This window comes from Magnolia sinica, chromosome 5 (assembly GCF_029962835.1).
Source record: "Magnolia sinica isolate HGM2019 chromosome 5, MsV1, whole genome shotgun sequence".
Lineage (NCBI taxonomy): Eukaryota > Viridiplantae > Streptophyta > Magnoliopsida > Magnoliales > Magnoliaceae > Magnolia > Magnolia sinica.
In genome coordinates, this window is record NC_080577.1 from 100,070,149 (window position 1) to 100,093,610 (window position 23,462).

The following is a 23,462-nucleotide window of genomic DNA, read 5'->3' on the forward strand; positions in this document are numbered from 1 at the left end:
TCAATTGTTCATGCGGAACTTCGGGCTATATACGATGGCCTGTATTTTTGTTTGTCCAGAGGCATGAAAAAGGTGGTACTTGAGTCGGATTCTCAGTTGGTGATTGACCTCATTTCGGGTGAGGCTAGCCCGAGTTGGAAATGGAAAGCGTGGATCTTTAGGATCAAATTGCTTATGACATCAGCAGAGGTTGAGGTTACACACATCTTTAGAGAAGGAAATGCGCCCGCTGACTCGTTGGCCTGTATGGGAAGCGCGGACCAATGTGACATGATCTTTGATGATAATCAGAGCCTCCCTCCTTGGACCAGGGGTAAGATTTTCCTAGACAAGTTGGGTTTAGGTGCGATCAGAAGGTGGTCGGCTCTCTCCCTTTTTTTTCTGGTGTTATGTTTTCTTTTCTTTCACGATAGGTGTGGCCCGAAGGGCTGTAAATTTTGTAATTAATGAATATAGGCATGAAGCCCATTTAAAAAAAAAAAAAAAAAAGCAAACAGAAATAGAAAAAGAAAAGAAGAAAAGCCCACCTGCTCTTTCTTTTTTATTTTGGTTTAAAAAAAAAAAAAAAAAAAAAACCAGAGAAAGAGAGAGAGATGTCACTGCCATAACTGCACGAGAGAGAGATGGGTCTCTCGCTCGCGAGAGGGGAAGAGACAGACCGTGGGAGAGGGAGGGAGAGCTGGAGAGAGAGGAGGGGGTGCCGGAGATCAGAGATGAAAGACAGGAGTTGGGACCCTACGCACGTACATTCCTCTCACACTGTGCTGCGTAGCTGGAACAATCATCGGGTGACACGTCAGAGTCTCACTCACTTCACTGGTTCCAGGGTCTCACCCAAGTCCCGCCCTTATTTTAAGGAGTAGCTCGTCAAACTGGTTGGACTCTAAAATACAGTTCACGTGGCACATAACTTCCAACCTATGTATGTGCAAAATCCAACCCGTCTAATAGGTTGGCCCTATCATGAAAATCACCTTCGTAAAAAATCAGCCACATTTACTTTTCAAGTATACCACACATACCTATTCGAAGGGTTGGATGCCACATGCTCTCAACTGATTGGAAGTTGTCAGCTGGGTGGACTGTAACTTGTAGTACTCCAGCCCGTTGGACTTGAGAGCTACTCTATTTAAAGAGGCCTACCAAACCTGAAACTCTGGCCACCCTCCATTTGAAAATGTCTCTCATCACCTCATGGCTTCCTATCCTTCTAATGATTCTTTCTCTTCTTCCGCTCCTACTTATCTTCCCAAAGAGAAAACCCACAAAGCTTCCTCCAGGTCCTCCCCAGCTTCCTATCATTGGCAACCTCCACCAGCTTGGCAACTTATCTCATCGCTCTCTCTGGCAACTCTCTGAAAAATACGGTCCACTCATGTATCTAAAACTAGGCAGCCTACCCGCCCTAGTTATTTCCTCATCCAAACTTGCCAGCGATGTGATGAAAACCCAAGATCTCATCTTCTGCAACAGGCCTCTATTTGTTTCCTACAAGAAAATCTCTTACAATTTCTTAGACCTCGCTTTCGCGCCCTATGGAGAGTACTACAGGGACATGCGTAAAATCTGCAATAATGAACTCTTTAGCATCAAGAGAGTCCAGTCGTTTGGGTTCATTAGGGAGGAGGAGGTTGCCGGGATGATCGCATTGATTTCCCATTCTGCTTCATCTTCTACACCTGTAAATCTAACTGACATCATGTTTTCTCTCACGAGCACCATCATTGGCAGGGCTGCTTTTGGTAAGTGTTACCAAGGAGGAGAGAAGTCAAACTTTCATGATGCTTTTGGGGTGGTGCAGGCCTTGCTCACAACTTTCTTCTTCGCTGATTACATCCCATTGTTGGGGTGGATGGACGTGGTCACCGGACAACAGGCGAGGTTGGAGAAGTGTTTTCGGGACATGAACGTGATATGGGAGCAAGTAATCGATGAGCATCTCGATCCCATGAGAGTAAAAAGGGAGCAGGAGGACCTTGTGGATGTCTTGATACAAGTTCAAAAGGATCTCCATCTCACCAGAGATCACATCAAGGCGCTGCTCATGGTCATCTACTCTTCCTTCTCCTTCCCTTCCCTTGGTCTATTAGAGGAGTGTCGTGGATTCTTTATCTTCTTTTCTATTGTTTTTGGAGGGTATATCATAAAATCCTACATCCTAAGATCATCATCATCATCATCATATTCTCCTCATTGTTTTTTTTTTTTAATTAAAACTTTTCATTGCAAGAAGAACCAAGATCGTAATAAGACTGATATTTGTGGTTTACCTTCATCCATATCAAGTGACCTTATCAAGACGTTGGGGTGGGCCCATCATTACCCGGTAACATCTTAGTGGGTGTTATCCGCACCTTGGGGCCCACCTTAATGATGTGTTGTATGATCCACATCTTCGATCCGTTTTTCTGGCACATTTTAGGAGATGGTTCCAAAAATTAAGCATATCCAAACCTCAGGTGGACCATGCTACAGGGAATAGTGGTGATTGAACTCCCACCATTAAAAACTTCCCACGGCCCACCGCAAGCAGATTGTTAATGTTTAATTTCCATCCAACCCGTTGATAAGGTTAACCAGATCTAGACGTGGGAAAATGCAAATATCAGATGGATTCAAAAACCTTCGTAGCTTAGAAAAAGTTTTTTATTTTTTTATTTTTTAAACACTTGTATCCATAAGGTGGGCCCTACACAGTGAGGGTAACACCGCTAGTTGATAATGCAGCTATCAAACAAGCTGCGGTGGATCACTTTCAACGTCTGTTTGAGGCGGAACAATGCCTGTTGAGTAACGATTTGCTCGAGGTCATCCAACCATCCATCTCCTCGGATCAGAATGAGCAGCTGATGGCTCCTCCGTCTGAGTTAGAGATTCTGCAGGCCGTGCGTTCTATTCCATCTGACAGCGCAGCTGGTTCGGATGGATTCTCAGCTTCCTTCTTCTCCGCATGTTGGAGTATTGTGTGCAAAGATCTGTTAGCAACCATCACCTTCCTTTTTCACGGTGGCCGTCTTCCTCGAGCGGTCTTGGCTTCCCTGATATGTCTTGTCCCCAAATCGGCCTCTCCAAAGAAATTCTCGGATTATAGGCTGATTAGCCTTTGCAACTGCCTCTACAGGATTTTCTCTAAAGTCATTTCCATCAGGCTTAGCCAGGTTCTCCCGCTTCTGATCTCGGAAGAACAAGGGGCGTTTGTGAAAGGTAGATCAATAGCAGAAAATATTGCAATGTCCCAGGAGCTCCTCAGAGATTTGAACAAAAAGGTGCGGGGACGAAATATAGTGCTTAAACTAGATATGGAAAAGCATATGATAGGGTAGATTGGACTTTTCTGAAACAGGTGTTATCTAGATTCGGTTTCAATCCCTCGTGGATCGCGCTAGCTGAAAATTGCTAGGCAACTGCTTGGTTTTCGGTGCTTGTGAATGGAGAGGTTACAAATTTTTTTAAGTCTTCGAGAGGTCTGCGTCAAGGCGATCCGATCTCACCTAGCTTATTCATTATTGCTGCAGAAGTTCTCAGTCGAGGCCTCAAAGCTTTATGTGTCCAAGAACACTACTCTCCGTACAAGCTAAGGACTAGTTCTCCTATAGTCTCCCATCTGCTTTATGCGGATGACACGCTACTATTTCTCAATGGAGGTCTCGCGTCCTTGAGGGTGGTAAAGAATTTCCTTGTTAAATACCAACATGGCTACGGTCAAAAAGTTAATTTGCGGAAGAGCTAATTCCTCCATTCTCCCAAGATGGGTGAAGCGAGGGTGAGAGCTATGGAAGTGGTCCTTGGGATTGCTAGAGCGTCGAGGCCGTTTACGTATCTGGGTGTCCCCTTATCCTTGGGCAAGCAGAAGGCTGCATTATTCTATCCTCTTCTGGACAAGGTGGAAGGGCGTATTAGGGGCTGGGAGTCCAGATGTTTATCGCAGGTAGGTGGAGTGGTTTTAATTCGGCATGTTTTGAGCAACAGCCCCATACATTCCTTGTCGGCAGCACATATCTCATCTATAGTTCTGAAGGATCTAGAGAAGCATTTTGTGGCCTTTTTCTGGGGTTGGCATGAAGGTAAGAGCAAATGCCACTGGAAAAGCTAGAAGACAATTGCGTCCCCTAAAGAGGAGGGGGGCTGGGCATAAGGAAACTCAAGGATATCATGTCTGCTTTTCATTTGAAGATGGCCTGGGAGATCAGATTTTTGATGGTTAAGAGTCTCTGGAGCTCTTTTTGCTCTTCAAAATATGCTCGTGATCTAGCCGCGCCTGAGTCGCAACGCCCTGTTAGTTTTGCCTCGCCGCTGTGGAAGAAAATTTTTGCCTCGATTTCGGTTGCGGAGTCTTTCGTTCAGTGGTATTTGGGTGGTGGAAATTGCAAGTTTTGGTTAGACAATTGGACTGGCCTTGGTCCGTTGCATCTTCTTTCCTCTGCCCGGGTTCCCGCCCATCTTCTTCAACTGTAAACGGCTCACGTTCTGGTTAAAAATGGCCCTCTTCCTCCTTCGGCGACATTTAATTTCTTGCCTCAATGGGTCATTAACTTTATATTTCAGAAAGGTTTTTGCACAATTGAGGGAATGGACTTTCCTATCTGGCCTTTTTCAGCTTCAGGTCAGTTTTCCTTGGCCTCGGCTTGGGATAAGTGTCGCTCGCCTTATATATATATATATATCTTTCTTTCTTTCTTTCTTTTTAACTTCTTTTTTTTTTGGTTATAATTTTAAATTTTTTTTTTTTTATAAATATATCTGAATCACATGGCTAGCATTTTGCATATTATCACCAAACCACCTTTGACAAGACGGTGACTTGGTTTGGGTTTGCAAGATTTTTTCATGTTTTTGTCTTTGGAAATAGAGTTTGTGGAGGTAAGACGACTCGGTGGTGGGCAATAGCGGTGTCTGGTCCATCAAATTCGGTGTTGCATAGGTTGGCCCGTCGATCATCCTATGGTGTATATGAAAATGCCGGAACGCAGCCCTCTTTGATGGGATTGTCCCTTCAGCCTTGGTAATTCTGGAGGCAACAAGATAACATGAAAAATAAAAAGATCCAACCGGCTATAACTTACCTTATTAAGCCAAAAAAATTATTTTTACTGCCCGAGGAATCAATCCTGCGACCCCACTCACAATCAAGAGTCACTGCGGCAAAAGTTAATCCCTTAACTCAACATGGACAGATCGTCCCTTGAGAATCCTGGATTCTCAGGTGGTGGAGGGGTGTGTAGAGGCGAAAAAGGGAATTTTATCTTTGCTTTCTCTGTTGGATATGGTTTGGGATCTAATGTTAATGCAGAGCTTAGATCAATCTTTGATGAGATGGAGCTGTGCATCGACTGAGGTTTTAAGTCTGTGATTGTTGAATCGGACTCACAACTAGTGATCAATTTCCTTTCTGGTCTCGCTGATCCAGGTTGGAAATGAGGGTATTGGATTCAAAGGATTAACTACATTCGGCATTGTGGTAATTTTAAGGTCCAACATATCTTCAGAAAAGGGAATTCAGATGCAGATCAGATGGCTCGAGCGGCCAGTTTGGTGCAGGGAAACAAGATCTACTTGCAGCTAAGTAACCTTCCGGACAAGGTGAGAGGTATGATTTTCTTAGACAAGGTTGGGCTTGGCTCTATCAAGGAAGGTTCTCGAGCTGAGAGAAGCCGCAGATAAGTTTCTGTTCTTTCTTTTTTGTATAGTGTTTCCGATTTCTCTCCTGTTCTTACGATAGGCGTCCCTTGGGTTCTTTTTTCCCGGGGACCCACGAATGTAATTGGCCTTTTTTGATAAATGGAAAGCTCCTTTAAATAAAGTAAAAAAAAAAAAAAAAAAAAAAAAAACTTTATACAAGTATAAACAAATGGAATGACAAAATATTAAATATAGTGATCAATATAATGACCTCATGAATAAAGCATGTAGATGGAGATGGGAATATTAGATTATCAAGATGATGAAATCAAAAACAGTTCTGACCTCTCGACGAAGCAGCAAATTGTGGCCCGAAGGTTTACAATAGTCAACATTCAATCCTCATTGTTTCTGATGGTGTGCTCCACTTGAGCTTTGGATCTACCTTATTTTTTGGGCTCATCCACTAAAATGATATGAAAAATGAATGGACGACATGAATATGATACATACATCATAGTGGAACTCATGCCCTAAAATGACGTGAAAAATGAACAGATGTGAATATAACACATACACCATGGTGGAGGCCATGGAGTGATGGCTTAGAAAGATATTAACTTCGGCAATTCGGGGTGAAATTCCGCCTCCCTTCAAGGCAATGTATAGAAAAGCATAATTACAGTTTTGTCTCTATTTCCAATAAATTACAGAAAATCAAACAGGGCCTTTCCCTTTAATCGGGAGATTATTAGTGCGACGCATGTTTTTGGAGGGTATATCATAAAATCCTACATCCTAAGATCATCATCATCATCATCATATTCTCCTCATTGTTTTTTTTTTTTTAATTAAAACTTTTCATTGCAAGAAGAACTATACAACACGCCAATTCGGGCAGGCCTGCTGACAAATGAAGTAGGCCCACCTATCATAAAAGCTAAGGAGAACGTTGAAAATGAGTTAGGCTTTCCTCGGGTTTCCGAGGCCCACTTTGTCAAGGAACAAGAAGCCCCGAATAGAGGGGGGGAGATCTCCCAAGGAATGGAATATCCGGTTTTACTGCCCATCGCTCCCTAATCGGGCTAGGCCATCCGCAACCGAGTTAGCCTCTCTAAAGGCGTGGGCAAGGCAAACCTCGATATTGTGCATGATATCCCTGATTCTAGTCTTCCAATACCACATGGACCATGCCGGAAGAGCTTGCTTAGAGAGAGTTGAGACTACTGTTTTAGAGTCACTCTCCACCTCCACCCTAGTGAAACTGCGCCTCTCACACTCTTTGAGCCCATCCAAAATCGCTCTAATCTCAGCCCTCGTATTGGAACGGAAGCCATAGGCAATAGAGCAGGACTCCACCTCCTTCCGAAGGGCCCATGTTTCCCAAAGCTAATCCATCCATGTTGATTTTAATCCACCCATGGAGAGGTCTAGCCCATTTGATGATATGGATCTCGATCGGGGTGGGCACATAGGCTTGCCAATCCCTAAGGCGTTGAGGGTTATCCTCGCAGATAGATTAGGGGCCTTGGGCATCGGGAGGAGGGGGCTAATTAGGTCGATCCAGTGGGTAATGTTCAGAATGACCTTACGACCCATTCAAATGGGTTGCATTCCTGGCTTTCCATAGCTCCCAAAAAATGAAGGTAGGCATGAGACCCCTCATGATAGGAATACGACCCCTAGAATAAGGAGTAGCCCACCAAGAATTGGCCCTACCAACCGCTGAAGAGGTTGTACTACATGTCTAGTATATAACTACCATTAACTAAGTTAAGTTAATAGTAGTTTCGGCCTCGCGGTGTTCCCAGCTTTGTTCCTTGTGGGAACCTTTTGGGCCTTTTTTCTGTTTTGTGTGTAGTATACGATAGGTGTGGTCCTCTTTCTTTTTGTTGGGACCCTCCCGAAAAGGCTGTAAATTTTGTTTATTAATGAAATCCTCAGTTTATTAAAAAAAAAAAAAACACTAAGTTATGTTCAACTCATTTTTAAGTGTCTACCAAATAGGGCCTAAGCCTTATTACAGCTAATTGGGATCATCTACATGAATCCCATTATGTCATTTCCCTCTACCAAGGATCATATCTTTGGAATACCATACCATCGAGTTTCATAAAGAAAGTTAAGGCAAAAGTTTTGCATCAGTTGTCTACCTGACGTAACCTTTCTACTCTATACCAGCTTGGAAATGGCAACGAGAGCACATACTCTCACTGGTGTCATGTAATAGTCTATTACTATTGATTGATGTCTTACTTTGCTTGATTCTTCTCTGTGTGCTTATGCGGTCCCCTAACAATTATATGGGTTGATTAAAATCAAAAGGAATAGAATTGGTGGGATGTTACAAAATTGCAAAATGTAAAATGTCAAGCAAGTCCACATTCTTAGTTGGTAGGTAGCTTATGGGGTAGACACTAGACTAGGATAAAAATACATTCATCATTTGTTTGCCCAAATATTTGTTGCAGGATGTTTTTATTGCTGGAACAGAAACAGGTGCTGCAACAGTGGTGTGGGCCATGACAGAGCTCATAAGGAAACCAAGAGTGATGAAGAAAGTACAGGACGAAATTAGAAGGATTATAGGAAACAAAGGTAAGGTAGAAGAAGATGACCTAGACAAACTCGATTATTTCAAATTAGTGGTGAAGGAGACTTTCAGAATGCACCCTGCTGCACCTATGCTCATTACAAGAGAAACCACTCAGCAATGTAGGCTTGATGGATACAACATTGCCCCAAAAACATTGGTATTTATCAATGCGTTAGCTATTGGGCATGAAGCTGAATCATGGAAAAATCCAGGAGAGTTTTGGCCAGAGAGATTTACAGATAGCCCCATTGATTACAAAGGACAAGACTTCCAATTCATACCGTTTGGGGCAGGACGGAGGATCTGCCCGGGGATGCATTTTGGAGTAGTGACTGTGGAGATTGCTTTGGCAAATCTTCTCTATTCTTTTATTTGGGAACTGCCTTCTGGCATGAACAAGGAAGACGTTGACATGAGTGAATTGCCTGGTATCGCTGTGCATAAGAAATCTCCTCTCCTCCTTGTGCCTATCAAATGCATTGATATAACAAATGGGAAAACAAATGAATAGAGGAATTCTTCCTCTGATATCGAGTAATGTATATCCTACAATAATGTGTGGAATGGTTTGTTTGATTTTGAATTCATGTAAATTAATCTCTCTCTTTCTATAGATCTTTTGTTGTCCTTTAAAATGTACACTGCAAGTGAGATTACAATAACCCTAATATATATATATATATATATATATATATATATATATATATATATATATATAAGAAAAAAAAAGTGAGGTTACGATAACCCTAATATTACATGGAACTACTAACACTTTTAGAAATGGCATGATCAATGCATGTAGAGATGGAGAGAAGTGGTTTGCAAGACATGGGAGTGGGGAAAGGATGTGGTTGTAAAAAGCAGGTACTTTGACAGAGATTTTTGCTTAGCACTTGTCCTCATCGACCTCGTCATTTAAGCCTTATCCCAATTAACTGGGGTTGATTACTTGAATCACGTTCCATTAAATTTATGTTGGAAGTTATGGCATGAGTTCTACGCCAGCCAACCTGACACAACCTCTTTTATTTGGGCCAGTGACTAATAATGAGAGCACAAAGCTCATACATTCAAGCGCAATGTAATTGACTATTACATAGATTGATCATTACAATCAACCAAATTACCAGTACCAAGTTTGCTTAGCATGGATCTTGACCTCTTAAATTAGATAAATGCCTTTTACATGTTTATAAAACCTTTTCATGTCTTTGAATAATCCTTGGTTTTAGCCATTTGAGAAAACTAAATTCTGAATTTTTTTTACCCTTAACAAAGATCTATTGCTTTCTCTAAAGATCATTGTAAGTTATAGTGATCCTAGTTACAGTAGATACATGGACAATCCTATTGACCAACGTGGATTGTCCATTAGATCCAGCCCTACATTGCACGGAATGCCTTATAAGAATCATTCCAGCTGATGGATTCTAACCGTCAGATTAATAGCCAAGTACCATTAGTACCCACGGTCAGGGCCGCACCATTCCGCTCCATCCAAATGAGCAGCACTCTTGAGACGTTCTCGGCCATTAGTCGTCGCTGATTTTGTCTTTTTAGTGTTGATTTTTGGACTATTGGTATTTCACTATTAAAAATATCAAATTGGTTTTAAACCCATCTACTGTGCCACATGCGGTGCAAAAATGATGAGTTGATGATTTGATGATTTGACACTACATGATCAGATTCGATACCATGAGGCAACTGACCCGATCACGAGGGCGGAAATCCAAGTGGTGCAGGATGGCCTTTCCCTCTGTTTCAGTTTGGGCTTCTCAAACATAGTTGTTGAATCTGACTCCCGGCTGGTGGTAAATTTCCTTACTGGGTTGGCAGAGCCGGGGTGGAAGTGGAAGTATTGGTTGGCTAGGATAGACGGGCTTTGACAGAAAGGTCACATAGTTTTTTAGCACGTTCTCAGGGAAGGGAATGGGCCGGCTGACGGTATGGCCAGATTGGGTAGCGGTAATCAAAGCTCAGCCCGATTAACGTCAAGGCCGATCTTCCCAGCATTGTCGGGGATTAGCTCTTCCTTGATAGAGTAGGTTTGGGGGCAATCATGAGCTAGGAGTTAGGTGCTCGGATATACCTTTTCTTTTGGTCCTCTGGGTTTTTTGGTTTTATTATCATAGGTTCCGTCCAGGTCTTTTTTCTCATGGGGGAACCCAAAATGTAATATCGGCTCTGTAAAGATTTTGCTTATGGAATAGAAGTTCTTAGTGTAAAAAAAAAAAAAAAAACCAACTGACTCGATCCGGCGAGCTGCAACTCAACTCTAGATTGAACGAGTCAATTGAAGTCTCCAAGTTTAAAAATCGACGACAGTAAGCGAGCAAGGAGAGCTACAAGTACCGGCATGACGGTGACATATCCGCGCAGTCATGCCACATCTATACAGAACATGTCTATGTTTTGGAAATTGAACTTGTACTATATATCAAGTTATTGAAGCAGAGACGTCCCACACGTCTCCTCGTGAGAGACGTCTTCCTGCCTCTCTATAATTCTTCCTCTTGTACGTTGTATAATATGTACATACATAGTAAGTGAAGCCTAGTTCTTATAAGCTTTATCACTTGCTTTATCCGTTGATATATAAATGGAAGTATTCTATTGTATTAATCTTTTATGATATTGCTTAATGTGGGATTTATTGTTTTTTGAAGTCTTAAATCATTCAGAATTAGGATTTGTCGATTGCATCAACGGACCATTTGATGCCATCGAACAGTGCTCGATCCCATCGAGAATTTTCGGGTTTTCTCCAGTTGGTCGCAGGACTAACAAAGTTTTTTTTTTTTTCGATGCCATCGAAGATGGTTCGATGACGTCGAAAATCAGTTCGATGTCATCGAAGATGGCTTGATGCAATCGAAGAAGATCCAATTTTCATATATTATCTTTGGACTGTTTTGGTATTAGTTTGATACCATTGACATAGCTTCGATGTCATTGAAAGATAAGTTTCAATGACATCGAACGAATTCGCGTAGATTTTCGTAGAGTTGCGATTTTACGGGATTTGTTTCCTATTTCGATTATGATTCTTCCAAAGGTTATATATTGGGGTGTAATCGAGATTGAGAAGTATTCAGAACTTTTTAATTCGTTATAGGTTTTCAAGGGTGTAACTTGGGTTGATTCGAGATTGTTCAGATCGAGTAATCTCTCTACTCTTGTAATTTTCTGCTTTCATAGTGATATCTGTTACTTTGTGCCGTGGTTTTTTCCGAAAGAGTTTTTCCATGTTAAAATTCAGAGTGTTTGCGTTGTACTAGTTTGGTGTGATTGGATTATTTCACTCGATTCATCTTTGTGTGCTTCCGCGGTTCCCCAATAGGATTCCTTGTATGGGTGGGAGAAAAATAAGTTTTACATTTTTATTTATTTTATTTTAGTGAAGAAGAAAGCTTAGTGTCATTATCCTGTAGAGTAAGCATATTATAGAATCATATATATTCATGTGCCTCTTGTCTTTTATTTTTCTGTTTTGATCCTTTAGTTTTTTGTTGAGACCTTTTCTTTTGTGATTTTGACTTGGTTTACTTTGATTATGTGCGGATGTTTTTCTGTAACACATGGCTATCATCCTCCTACCGCCATTGCTTTAAAGCCACTATTCAGCTGGTTAAGGATGGTTAGATGGAAAATCTCTATTGTTATGTAATCAACTCCTAGTGTAGGATTGCCACTTGGGTTTTTGTCAACCTAAACCCAATTGACTCAACCCAGGTTCAGGTCAGGTTGTCATAGTCCTTGGGTCGGATTTGGATCGAAATATGACAACTTAATTTGAAATTAGATTGGGTTTGGGCTGAGCAAATTTAGGTTGAGTTAAGTTGGGTTGGAATAATCATATTTAATTGGGTCAGGCGGAATCGGGTTGGATCAAATAATGAGGAATTCAGATATATGACAACTTGGGTGGAATTTTGGTCGGGTCAAGTTGCCGAGTTGGGTCCTCTTGAAGTCAGGTTGAGCCTCAACTCAACCCGGCCCAATCCATCCTAGTTGCACCCCTACTATAGTGGGATGGCTCTACCACGTTTCTGTTCATCCTGCGGTCTCTCTGTGATTAACAGTTCATATTTAGATTGGAGCTGTGATCCCCTTGATCGTTGAACCGTTGATTTATTTTGTCTCAACCAGTTTGTTCTGCCTACATCCGAAGCAGGGCCAGCAAGGTGCACCCATGAAGTGATGCTCCAGTGGTCAGAGCTATCCATGCTTTGGGTGGAAGGCTAATCTATGAGCTGAATGTGGACGGCGGTGGTTCGTGTTCAACTCAATCAATCAATGGTCAGGAGCATCTTTTCGGTGTGATTATCCGTTCGTATAGTAGCCCAGCTGACGCTCCTGATCATCTATTCATCATATCATTGCATGTAGGCTGCAACAAACACATGATCATCAGTCGCAAAAGAGGCAAAATAATACCCTTTTCAAACGGGCCATGATGAATGGAGCAGAGATTAGTTCCACCGGCCAATTTGTAGCAACGGGATATGGACAGAAAATGGTGCCATTGTCATGCCTGGGGTAAGACGGAACCAAGGAGATTAGTTTCAATGTAGAAGTAGACTTATTCATTTATTATTATTAGAAAGGCTTACCTAATTAATATGGAATTCAAAACGCTAACTGATTAATTGAATAATTATCATTTTACTACCAAATTGAATATTTATCATTTCACTACCTTCCGTGTCAGTCCAGGTGGCTCAGGTGGATCTAGGGGTGCAAATCGAGTCAAACCAAGTCGAGCTGGCCTCAGCTTAACTCAGCTTGGCCACTAGCTGACCTCAGCTCGGTCCTCGAGCCTGGCTGGCCAGCTCGGCTCGGTTAGCAGCTCGGGCCAGTTCGAGCCAAGATCGAGCCGAGTTTGCCATTGCAATATTTTCACAAACACCTGGACTGCACCTTCAAAATCTCACTATATTTGAGACAGTAGTGATGGTTTTAACGGTATTTTATCAAACACCTTCTAAGCAACATAAAATCAAGAAAAAAGAGGGTGTTGGTTTCATGTACATACCTTCCTTGCCACCAACCACACTTCTTTGAGTCATTTCATCAAACACTTGGTGAGCAACATCAATATCAAAGTAACCGAGTCATCGAACTAGTTCAATCCGAGTTTGATTCGAGCTGGGTTTGATCCGAGTCGAGTCGAGTTGCGGCCAGCTCGAACTCATTTTCGAGCTCAAAAAATCAGCTCAACTCGGCTTGAACTCAACTTTGAACCGAGTTGAATCGAGCTTTTTCAAGTCGAGTCGAGCGAGCTAACTGAGCTAGCTTAGTTCATGTACACCTCTAGGTGGATCCCACCATGATGTTTATGTGAAATTCACCCTGACCACTAGTGCATCACCTCATGTTAAGTGAAGGGCTAAAAAATCAACTCCATTTGTGATTTCACCATGATTAGAAACAATGTACAAGGCACTGCTCTCCCTCCGAACTATTTCTATTAGTGTGGCCACTTAAATCATGGATTGGTATGAATTTTGGGCAGATGCTTGAATTTTTGTGTGCAACTAATAGTTGGAGTAGATTTCATATAATTATCACATTAGGCCCCGTAAAAATCACGGGTGGACATTCCTGATCATTTCTTTTGGTGTGGCCCACTAGAACCACAGGCCATTTGTGTCTGAGCCAAACAAGTTTCTAATGGCCGGAGTGGATCTTAGATAAACATCATGGTGGGCTCCCTCAAAATTAAGAGGGTTTATCATACGATTTCTTTTTTATTCTTTTTTTTTTTTTTCCTAAATAATCTTTCCGTGAAGCCAGAATTTTTTTCTTTCTACATAATCTTTCCGTGAAGCCAGAAAGGATGCCCAAGTTGATTATTTTGTGGGACCCACCATGATGCATACATGAAATCTACTTTGACCATTAAAAATGCTATCCCAATTTAGACTTATAGCCAAAAATTCAGATTGACTTGTGATTAAGGTCTGCCACATCAAAGAAAATAGTTGGGAGAGACATCTATAGTTGATTTTTACATGGCCCATTATGATGATTTTATAAAATCCACTCCAACCATTTGACCATTTGATGTCACACCAATATAGGCACGAGGTCTATAACTCTCCCCATTTGTTATTTAGGTGGGCCATAAGAGAAGAATTTTAGAGGCAATAGCCCATACACTGTTTCCAATCATGTGGCCCACCTGAATGCTGGATGGGGGTGATATTTTCCCCTTGGCCTAATATTAGAGGACATACTTTGTGGTTAGAGTGGATTTTACATTTTTTTTAAAAAATTACTATGGTGGGTGCATAAATTCATATTAATTAGCTACTTTGTTTTACACTCACCAAACTAGCTGTTAAAGAAATGTAATGGAAATAGAAAGATAATAATATTGATTAATGAGGTATCTTTGGAGCATAAATTCACATTACTTAGCTAGTTTGTTTTTTGAATTTCTACCACAAAATTCTGAAAAGAATTGGATTTTACCAAACAGTGCCTCCATAATTGATTTTCGCAAGAGCAATTTCTCAGAGGAGAAATTACATTACTATGGGCGCACATGACGTGTCTTCCCGTTGTAGATTGGGTACTATCCCTAAAACGAATGGTATGGGAGGAGATTTGTGGGTCCCATCATGATGTATGTGTTTATCCGCACCATCCATCTATTTTTATAGATCATTTTAGTGCATGAGCCCAAAAAGGAGGCAGATCGAAGGCTCAAGTGAACAACACCACATGAAGCAGTGGTGACAATGATGCCAACCATTGAGACCTTCCTAGGGCTCACCATGGTGTTTATTTGCCGTCCAACCTGTTCATAAGATCACATTGATCACACAACAAGAAAACTGGCCTTTACTGCTGGCAAATCCTTTGCCTGTGGTTAGCTAACAGCCGGTAAAGCCTCAGTCGGTAAAGGCTTTACCAACAGCCAAGACCTTTACTGACAGTTGTGTTGGACGCCGCTAAATCGTTCGCTTTAGCTACACGACCAGAAAAGTAGTAAAAATCGGATAAAATCCGTAGCTAAAGATGAGTACCCACAGTGTGAGCGTAGCCATAGAGCAAATCTTTCTCATTAAAATAAAAAAGGTGAAATTGAAGACAAATTTCTGGCAGAAATGTACAAGAAACACAGATTGCAAAACAAATTTAATGGATTCACTTACCAAAGGAGTAAAGCCATTAAATGGATTTTTCCCTGCTTTTGAATCTGCTAATAGATTCCTAGCATTTCGAATATATGATGCCAAACCACCTAGATAGGTTGAATTAAGCTGAGTTACCTATAGAAAAGAGCTACTTGACATCAATAAGCAGATATGTGAAGAGTATTAACAATCTTGCTGACAGGTACAAAGCAATGTAGGTTTCCAGAAACCCATCAAAATCAGTTTGGTCTTCTACCAGAAATTTGTGGTCAGCAAGGCTTCCAAAGATAAATTTCAAAATAATCATAATAATAAGAAAAATAAATGTTTGAGTGAGGAAAATGGAAGGTTAAAAGTTGAAACCGATGTTAAACTTTTGCTGCTTGGACTTGGAAATCAAACAGAGACCATTTAATTTTTCCAGGATACATCAGCTGAGTTGTAAAAATATACTGAGAATGCATGGAATACAAGGTTCTTGTACTCATAAGAACCAAAATAATAATAATAATAATAATAACAAAAAGTGCTATGAAAATGAACCTGATCAAAGAAACTTTTCTTTTCCTTATCATCAACACCTTGTTCAGGCCAATGTACAAAAAGATAACTTTGTCCCTCCGCCAACAACATTTTTGCAAGCTCAATCTGGCAATCAACAATCAAGATAATGAAGGCAATGAGAATGTTATCAAAGTAGAACTTTTGAGAATGGTGCCTGAATCTTGATGATGGTTTAATGGAAAGCCAACATTGAGGGTTAATCTAATTAGCAAGTCTCCGTCATTTGAGAGGATTTCTGCATATTGTTGATGTTCTCAATGAAGTGGTGTTTGTTTCTGTTGTGACATGGTGTTTGGTTTAAAACTAACTTGATTCCATACCTGCCTCTATATTTTATAATCCTATTCATTGAAAATCCCATGGAAGAATTGTTCAAGGCTAAAATTGAATGTAACTTGATTTATAAAAATAATAAATAAATAAAAGGAAGCACATATGATCCGCTAGAAAACAAAAGGCCATAGTATTACTGTATCAAATATGTAAGGCATTGTATCGCCATTCTTCCAAGAAGATACAAGAGCCTGCATTCAAATTCCAGAAACAATCAACAACTGAAACTGACTATTTTATTAAGACATGATACTTGCTAAATAACTGTATTTTTATTTCCAGCTGCTTTAAATGGAAGCACGAAAATAAGTAACACCGCATAGTACTGATTTTTTTTTTTAAAGATTGTGACTGCATGAAAAGAAAATCTCCTTATTCAACTAACACATGATACTTGCAAATGATTACATACCATCTCTGTATGTGGTTGTATTTCTGGCCTGTTCACCATGGTAGCGGGAATCGATGGCAACAGCTATATATCCTCATGAAGCATGCGCCTGAGGAAATGAAATTGGCAGTTGAGAAGCCATGCTGTTGTGAATTCTGTATAATGACAAATGAAGGTCCCCATTGTGGATGGATCATAGCTTGAAATCACACTGACATTGAGAGTGGCAACTTAGTTTCAAGATGGATTTGCTAATATTCAGATGATCCAATCATATTCCAAGTCAAGAAGATTTCAAAAAAATAACATTGAGAAAGCATGCAAGAATGTCTTTGCTATGTTGCACATATGCTACAAGTATACATGTAGAGTACCTTGCAGAGTGGGCCATCAAAACTCTCATTCATCCCTTCCTAAAGCCTGCAAAACAACACAAATAAATAAATAAATAAAAATAATCCAACCATCTAACTCCCATTCATCCCTTCCTAATGCCTACAAAACAAAATAGCAAAAAGAAATTAATTGATATCAAAGTTAGAGATTGGAATTCAACTCAATATTGCATCCAAATACACATTAAAGCTATAAGTTCAGTACAAATGAGTCATATGAACATACACATTAAGAAGTTTATAGCTTTTTTGGGATGGTAGTCATGTATCAGACAAGCTGTTGTTTCCAAAAAGCCTGAAAATTGCGATGCAAGTGGAAGATTTGGTTTGTTAACCTGAAAGAAAGAATGCAATAGTTATTTACTACTAGAGATCATGAAGAAAAGAGATTTAGAACTGAAGGGGAAAAAAAAAAAAACAGTACAAGGTGAATTGAGATGCTAAAATATGGACTGCTCACTATCTCTGTAAACCGCTCCCCTGTAGAAAATCCTCAAAGTTTCAATGCTAAAATCTCCCAATAGAATAACACAAATTGCATGAAAAACATTTCAGAATGACAGCTAATGAATAGAGGATGAATCATCCAGAGTGATAGATAGTTACAAGCAAGGAATCCCAAAGGTCGGGATACACATTAAGAATGGACAGGTTCCTGAAAATTAGAAAGGTAAATATATAAAGAAATTAGCAAACACAATCCCAAAGGTCAACTTTAAGAAGGCATCCATGAATCTTGCTAATATGATTTGGCAAATCCAACATATCAAATCCAATAGTTCCAACAGTGGGACATAATAAACATGGCATCTTGCAGTGCAATAGGACAGAGACTCATCTATGGTGAACTTGTGGAAACGCAGCATGTCCATCACGCTAACACGTGCAAGAGCACATGTAGACAAGCTGCACCTTCAAAAAAAGAAATTACATTGGGTTTAAGTGTCGGGATACACATTACAACTTACAAGTGGGGCCAACAGTTGTGAGATACAAACTTTACTTTCATAAGCTCTGCCATAGATGGAAGATGTGTGAAAAGCCTTACAGAACGAATCTTTTAACCTGCCTGTCAATGTCCTACAAAAGACGGATAAGAAAAGAATATAAATATCAATTGTCTAGGAAAAAGATGGCCAAAGATTGGATGGCAAGGAACTTTCAATTAGATTTGGTTGGGTCATATATAACAAAATGAGAACTAGTAAAGTTATAGAAATATTACTAACACAATCCAAATTTAAACTTGGGATGTGAAATTACTATTCTCAGTTGATATGGGTTTCAAAGCATGGATTGGCTGTAAACAAATCCAGACGTACTGGCTCCTTGAAGAGTTCCTTACTGACATAAATTACACTACTGCAGTTAAGAGTTACACATGCTGTAGAGGCAAATATCATATACAAGGACCAAACAAATCAATACCATATTAAGTAAACCTGAAACAGATGTTTGCTAAGCCTGCACGTGTGTGGAGCTGTGCCCATCCACATGTAGCCACACATGCCAATATGGAAGATGTGTATGAGATCCCAGCTTTTCATAATTTCATTAGATGAACCAGATTGATTGGATGTTCTTGTGCAAAAATCAGGCAGTGTTACTTCTCAGGTCAGGGACAAAATACAAAAGAAATCTTTAGGCAACTTACTGCAAGGCCAACAGTCCCAAGGCTGAAAACAGCAACAATAGATCCTGGTTACCTTTATTGTGTTCCAAACTGCTCCAAATCTGAAAAAAAGTGGGCCCCACATGCACAGTTTATTAGGCCAAGCAAATGCTTATCCTCCTTATATATAACAGCCACGAGCCAGCTAATTCCATCTCATATATAACACAACAATAGTAATATCATAATACTCATAACCAGCGGCCTACCATACATCAATCCTCCATTACCTGGTCTGTCTACTGGCTGGTGCATTTCCTCAAGTTCATTACACGTAGAAGAATCTCTCTTCTAATTTTTCCAGTTTATGAGATAAACATATGAAACTGAAGGCAACACATTTATGTCTGCAATTCAGTTAAAAAAAATTGCTAACCCAACTGTGGACGAAGCATAACGGAAAAAAAATGCAATGAGAAAATAACATTTGATTTTCACTTTTGAAGTTGGACCACTTGCTATCTTACTTCTAGCCAGTTGCTAGGTAGCCGTAATTAGATAGTTAGGATTGTTTGATTCATGTGATTATATGCTCTGTCCACAACTGATGTGCCAAGACTATATTACCTTCCTTTTGTCACTGGCCTGAAAATAGAAAACTTTATAATCAACATTCCACATTTAATCTGTCTTACCGGACAGAATCATCCACCATGGGGCCCACTGCATGATTGATTTTAGCGGGATCTTCCATCCATTCATCTAGTGTCCCGCCATGAAGCATACCTATAGCTCAAAAGTCACAGTTTCTGAATTGCTGCACTGCATCCATTCATGTGGCATAATGCATGCCCATCAACCTACTTCATTTCATGGGTTAAATCACTTACAAGAACACGTTAAATAAAAACTCAACCTATCTGAATAATGAATTATCCAAAATAATAAGCAGCAAAAAAAGAAAAACCAGCAATCAGTAAATACATACCTGGGCAACCTTGATTGAATTCAGAGTAGCCCAATTAAGTAACTAAGAATTCTAAAATCAGATCGTTGAAACAATTCTACTATCTGATTTTGTAAGTAAATGCACTTCTTTTAACAACTTAAGGATTTGTGTGATTTTGTTGAGCCATAAAATGTCTAAGATAGTAACAGCCCCTAAGTCCCTATGTTAAAAAATAATGCAAAAAAGAGTACAAGAAACATAAAAAGTTACCATATTTAGTTCTGGTGCATGCCTGTGACCTTGGTAGATGCTGTGAGAAAAAATAACAAGTTGTGAAATAAGAAATATCACCACTTTCGTGGTATTCATCATTAAAGAAAAAGGGAAAAATAACCTGGAACTGCATTATGAGGATTCCGTTTATGACCTTTGCCAAGCCCACAATATTCATACATTAGACATGAGATAATTAATGATGCACAGATTTGTGAAATTACCTTGGTGACTTTGGATATTCAAAACTTCTAAGTGGTGATGTTAGTAGTGTTTATCAAGAATGGTGATCAGAGAAATTTAGAAATATGACAAACCAAAACAAAAATTATCCTTCCATAAGAAGTTAGCTGAAGGTATTGCAAATACAACACTTCTGACTATTCCTTAAAGAACTAATGAATCAAGTCATCAAAAAAGCAAATAACCATGACATTATGCTCCTTACAATTTCATGAGACAACAAAAAAGAAAAGAAAAGTCAAGAGAGTGCCAAATTCTCAACCCTTATTTTTGCTTATGAACTCATGAAGGGCTATCTGTTTAACTACTTTGGGAAAAGAAAACGAAAAATATGAAGTAGCCAGTGGAACATTGGGAAATAGTGAAAGCCTGAACTGAAGTGAGAGATACGGCTGAATGTTGACCCCTAGTGCGAGCCTACAAATGGGCAAAACCATTTATCCACCAAACAGGAGAAACCTTACATTTTCACCTTTAATTGGCTAAATAAGCAAAGAGGAAAAAATGCTTCTCAGACACATAGGATGTATATGCATTGATATGGTTGTAGTATAGTAGTAGAATTTATTTTGATTATGATTTTCTATATTCTTAGGTGTGCATACGAATAGATGTTGTTGTATAACTCTTAGACGCATTCGTACTGCTATACTAGTATTGTATTGCTAGAATATAGTTTGATTGTATGGTCAGAAATCATTTGTACAGTTAAGCAGCTGTCCTAGGTTATTGAGATCCACATATGAGACTCCCTCCCTTAGAGCTCATTTCTGCTACACAAATCCAAGAGGACTTGAAATGCAAACAGATTCTGAAAATGGGTCCCGCTAAAACCATTCATGTTGTTGTCGAGTGGAGAGAAGCCCATCCTTTCCAACTGTTTTTTCTTAGGAACAGTGTCAAAGAACCACAGATCATTATCAATGAAATGAATTCACAAACTGCATAAGTAGAAACACCTATGTTTGGGACTGCCCAAACATGCATACTTCAAGAAAGCATGAATCATTTTTTGCTGCCTTAATTATCCGAAGCTTACCTTTTAAAAGATCCTTGGTGCTTGTGGACCCACGTCTATTGTCACGAGATAAAAAGAATTCATTTGAAAAGATTAGCCTCATTTACTTTTAGTGAATGCATGAGCAGAACATAATTTTGATGGAATAATTAGAGACATACTTTTAGAAAAAGAGTCATACGCTGCCAGAGTATCAAATAACTCCCTATATACGTAATGCGTGTCTCTTAACAGTATATACAGGTATTCAACAATGACAAGTGGGGCCCATAGCCCTGTAATATGTACCATTTATTTATTGATTACCATCATTATAATTACCAAAAATCAATTATCAGCCTTATCATGGTCATGTCAATAGTTATACATGCTACATCAGGCAGTTAAAATAGAAGATATAGGCACAAATTTATGAATGGGCCATTCAATGGAATGATTATTATAAGCATAAAGACCTACATACAAATTTTTCCACAAAGGCCAATATGAATATTCATATACAAACTATAGAATCCATAAATATTAGTAGCAAGTCCACATTGAAAGCAAGTCCAATACTAATTCCACAAGCTGTACATGGAAGTCTTGATCTTTTATCAGTTGAAAGCAAAACCACATTGAAAGCAAGTCCAATACTAATTCCAAGCATCAGCATCGATTGGAAAAGCAACACCAAGTCCTCTGACAAAACTCTTCAAACAGAGGATAGGATCTTAGCACTTGCATTAGATAGCAAAATAAATATCTCCAGCCTGAAATTTGGATTGAAACATCTGCCATCTATTTTTTATGGTCTTGAGAAAGCAAGGAAAATCATTTGTATAATGCAAAAGAGAGAGAGAGAGAGAGAGAGAGAGAGAGAGAGAGAGAGAGAGAGAGAGAGAGATTTTGGCTATGAAACGAGAAGCAAATCCACAGGTGTCTCAAACCAGGAGATTGGATAACAAATAAAAAGCATATCAGATTTTTCCAAAATCGAAAAAAATTTACTAGTAAAAAGCCCATCTGAAGATTGGAGATCGCCTATATCCATGCATAAAAAGCCCAAAAATCTCCAACCATGAGCAAATTCACCATATTAAGAGCAAAACACATACAAGTACTTCCAAGGCTCCAGCATAGACATTCTCGAGTTCAAAACTTATTTGCAGTATCCATCTCTAAAACAGTAGAAATCGCAAAACCTAGGAGGGAGGGAGGGAGGGAGGGAAGGGAAAGGAAGGGAATAGAATCGAGGGCAGAGGGATGTTTTGGTGAAATGCCATTGTGGTGTGATTTCGGCTAAGATCTGTACCTGTTTGCAGTGAGTAAAAGGACCAGATCTGGCCGGACCTGGTGCTCTGCTCGTGCAGGATGGACAAGCACAACAACTGCAGTTTTCGGTTCGTGCCGGAGGATGGAAGAGAGAGAGAGAGAGAGAGAGAGAGGGAGATGGGTGGGTTCGAGAGTGGAGAGGGAGAGAAAGAGACGGTGAGAGAGAGGTAGAGAGAGATCGAGCGGAGAGGGAGAGGTGCTGAGAGAGAGAGGCGCAGAGCGAGAGAGTCGGCGATGCAGAGAGGGAAAGGGCCGAATGAGATTAGGGCATCCATGATTTTGATTTAACAGTGGCCCTTTGCCCGCGGCCGGCTTTGGTTCCAGCCGGCAAAGGGTTCCTTCCACCGTCGGTTTTGCCCTCCTTTCTTGTAGTGTCACCTGAATGAAGGGAAAACAAAAACATTACAGTGATCCAAAACTTCCATGCCCCAAGAAGTATTTAACGGTAGGCATTCAATCCCCACTGCATCTTGTGTTGTGGTCCGCTCGTGCTTTCAATCTCTCAAATTAAATGGATGCATTGCATAAAACACATACATCACGGTGGGCCTCATAGAGCACCTGCCAGGACCGTCTGTCTCTTGCTATGTCCTGTTGGGTGTACTACCCAATCCGTCGTATGTGTCTCAGATCCAACCGTACGTCCAATATGCACACACCAATGAACAAAAAAGATGGCAGATCCAAATATTAACTGCACCAATCTATTAAAAAGAAAAATGTACACCATTAATCAAAATATCTCAATTCAAATCTAGCCCATCTAATGATCTTATGGACCTAATGTTTTCTTTGTATTATCACCACAGTAGGGTGTATATATTCAATGGATTGGATGTCATAGGCATACCATGTGATCTCCTCCACAAGTCTTTACTTTCACTAAAGAAAATAAATAAATAAATGAAGCCATTTTTTGTAATTTCATCCCTTGAAAGCTACCTTCATCTAATTTCAAATCTTTTTTTATTTTTTGTAAAATTTCCCTTTTTAAGGCTATTTAAAGA

At 39.9% G+C, this 23,462-nt stretch overlaps 2 protein-coding genes and 1 long non-coding RNA gene across 3 annotated transcripts; 1 reads left to right on the forward strand and 2 right to left on the reverse strand.

Moving 5' to 3' along the window:
- Positions 1-1,160: 1,160 nt before the first annotated feature.
- LOC131246426 (cytochrome P450 71A1-like) lies at positions 1,161-8,826 on the forward strand. The gene is made up of 2 exons (XM_058246545.1): positions 1,161-2,047; positions 8,091-8,826. Exons 1-2 carry the CDS (start codon positions 1,178-1,180, stop codon positions 8,724-8,726), a joined length of 1,506 nt encoding a protein of 501 aa, XP_058102528.1. The 5' UTR covers positions 1,161-1,177; the 3' UTR covers positions 8,727-8,826.
- A 7,148-nt stretch (positions 8,827-15,974) lies between these two features.
- LOC131247405 (uncharacterized) lies at positions 15,975-17,612 on the reverse strand. The gene is made up of 4 exons (XR_009171713.1): positions 17,273-17,612; positions 17,026-17,071; positions 16,248-16,806; positions 15,975-16,011 (listed from the first exon to the last, which is right to left on the reverse strand). It is a non-coding gene; the product is annotated as an uncharacterized LOC131247405 (long non-coding RNA).
- Positions 17,613-17,983: 371 nt separating this feature from the next.
- Positions 17,984-23,403, reverse strand: LOC131247115 (uncharacterized). Its single transcript, XM_058247555.1, has 4 exons — positions 23,398-23,403; positions 22,436-22,833; positions 19,878-19,917; positions 17,984-18,126 (listed from the first exon to the last, which is right to left on the reverse strand). Exons 1-4 carry the CDS (start codon positions 23,401-23,403, stop codon positions 18,091-18,093), a joined length of 480 nt encoding a protein of 159 aa, XP_058103538.1. The 3' UTR covers positions 17,984-18,090.
- Between the last annotated feature and the right edge of the window lie 59 nt (positions 23,404-23,462).

Excerpts from the sequence above, each read along its gene's own strand:
- LOC131246426 (XM_058246545.1), top strand. The coding sequence starts at position 1,178 with ATGTCTCTCATCACCTCATGGCTTCCTATCCTTCTAATGATTCTTTCT. Across the intron at positions 2,048-8,090 it reads ACATCAAGGCGCTGCTCATG|GATGTTTTTATTGCTGGAAC; the intron begins GTCATCTACTCT and ends TATTTGTTGCAG.
- LOC131247115 (XM_058247555.1), bottom strand. Across the intron at positions 19,918-22,435 it reads CTTTTACTCACTGCAAACAG|CATCTACCAAGGTCACAGGC; the intron begins GTACAGATCTTA and ends TTTTTCTCACAG. Across the intron at positions 18,127-19,877 it reads ATGCACCAGAACTAAATATG|GACATTGACAGGCAGGTTAA; the intron begins GTAACTTTTTAT and ends CGTCTTTTGTAG.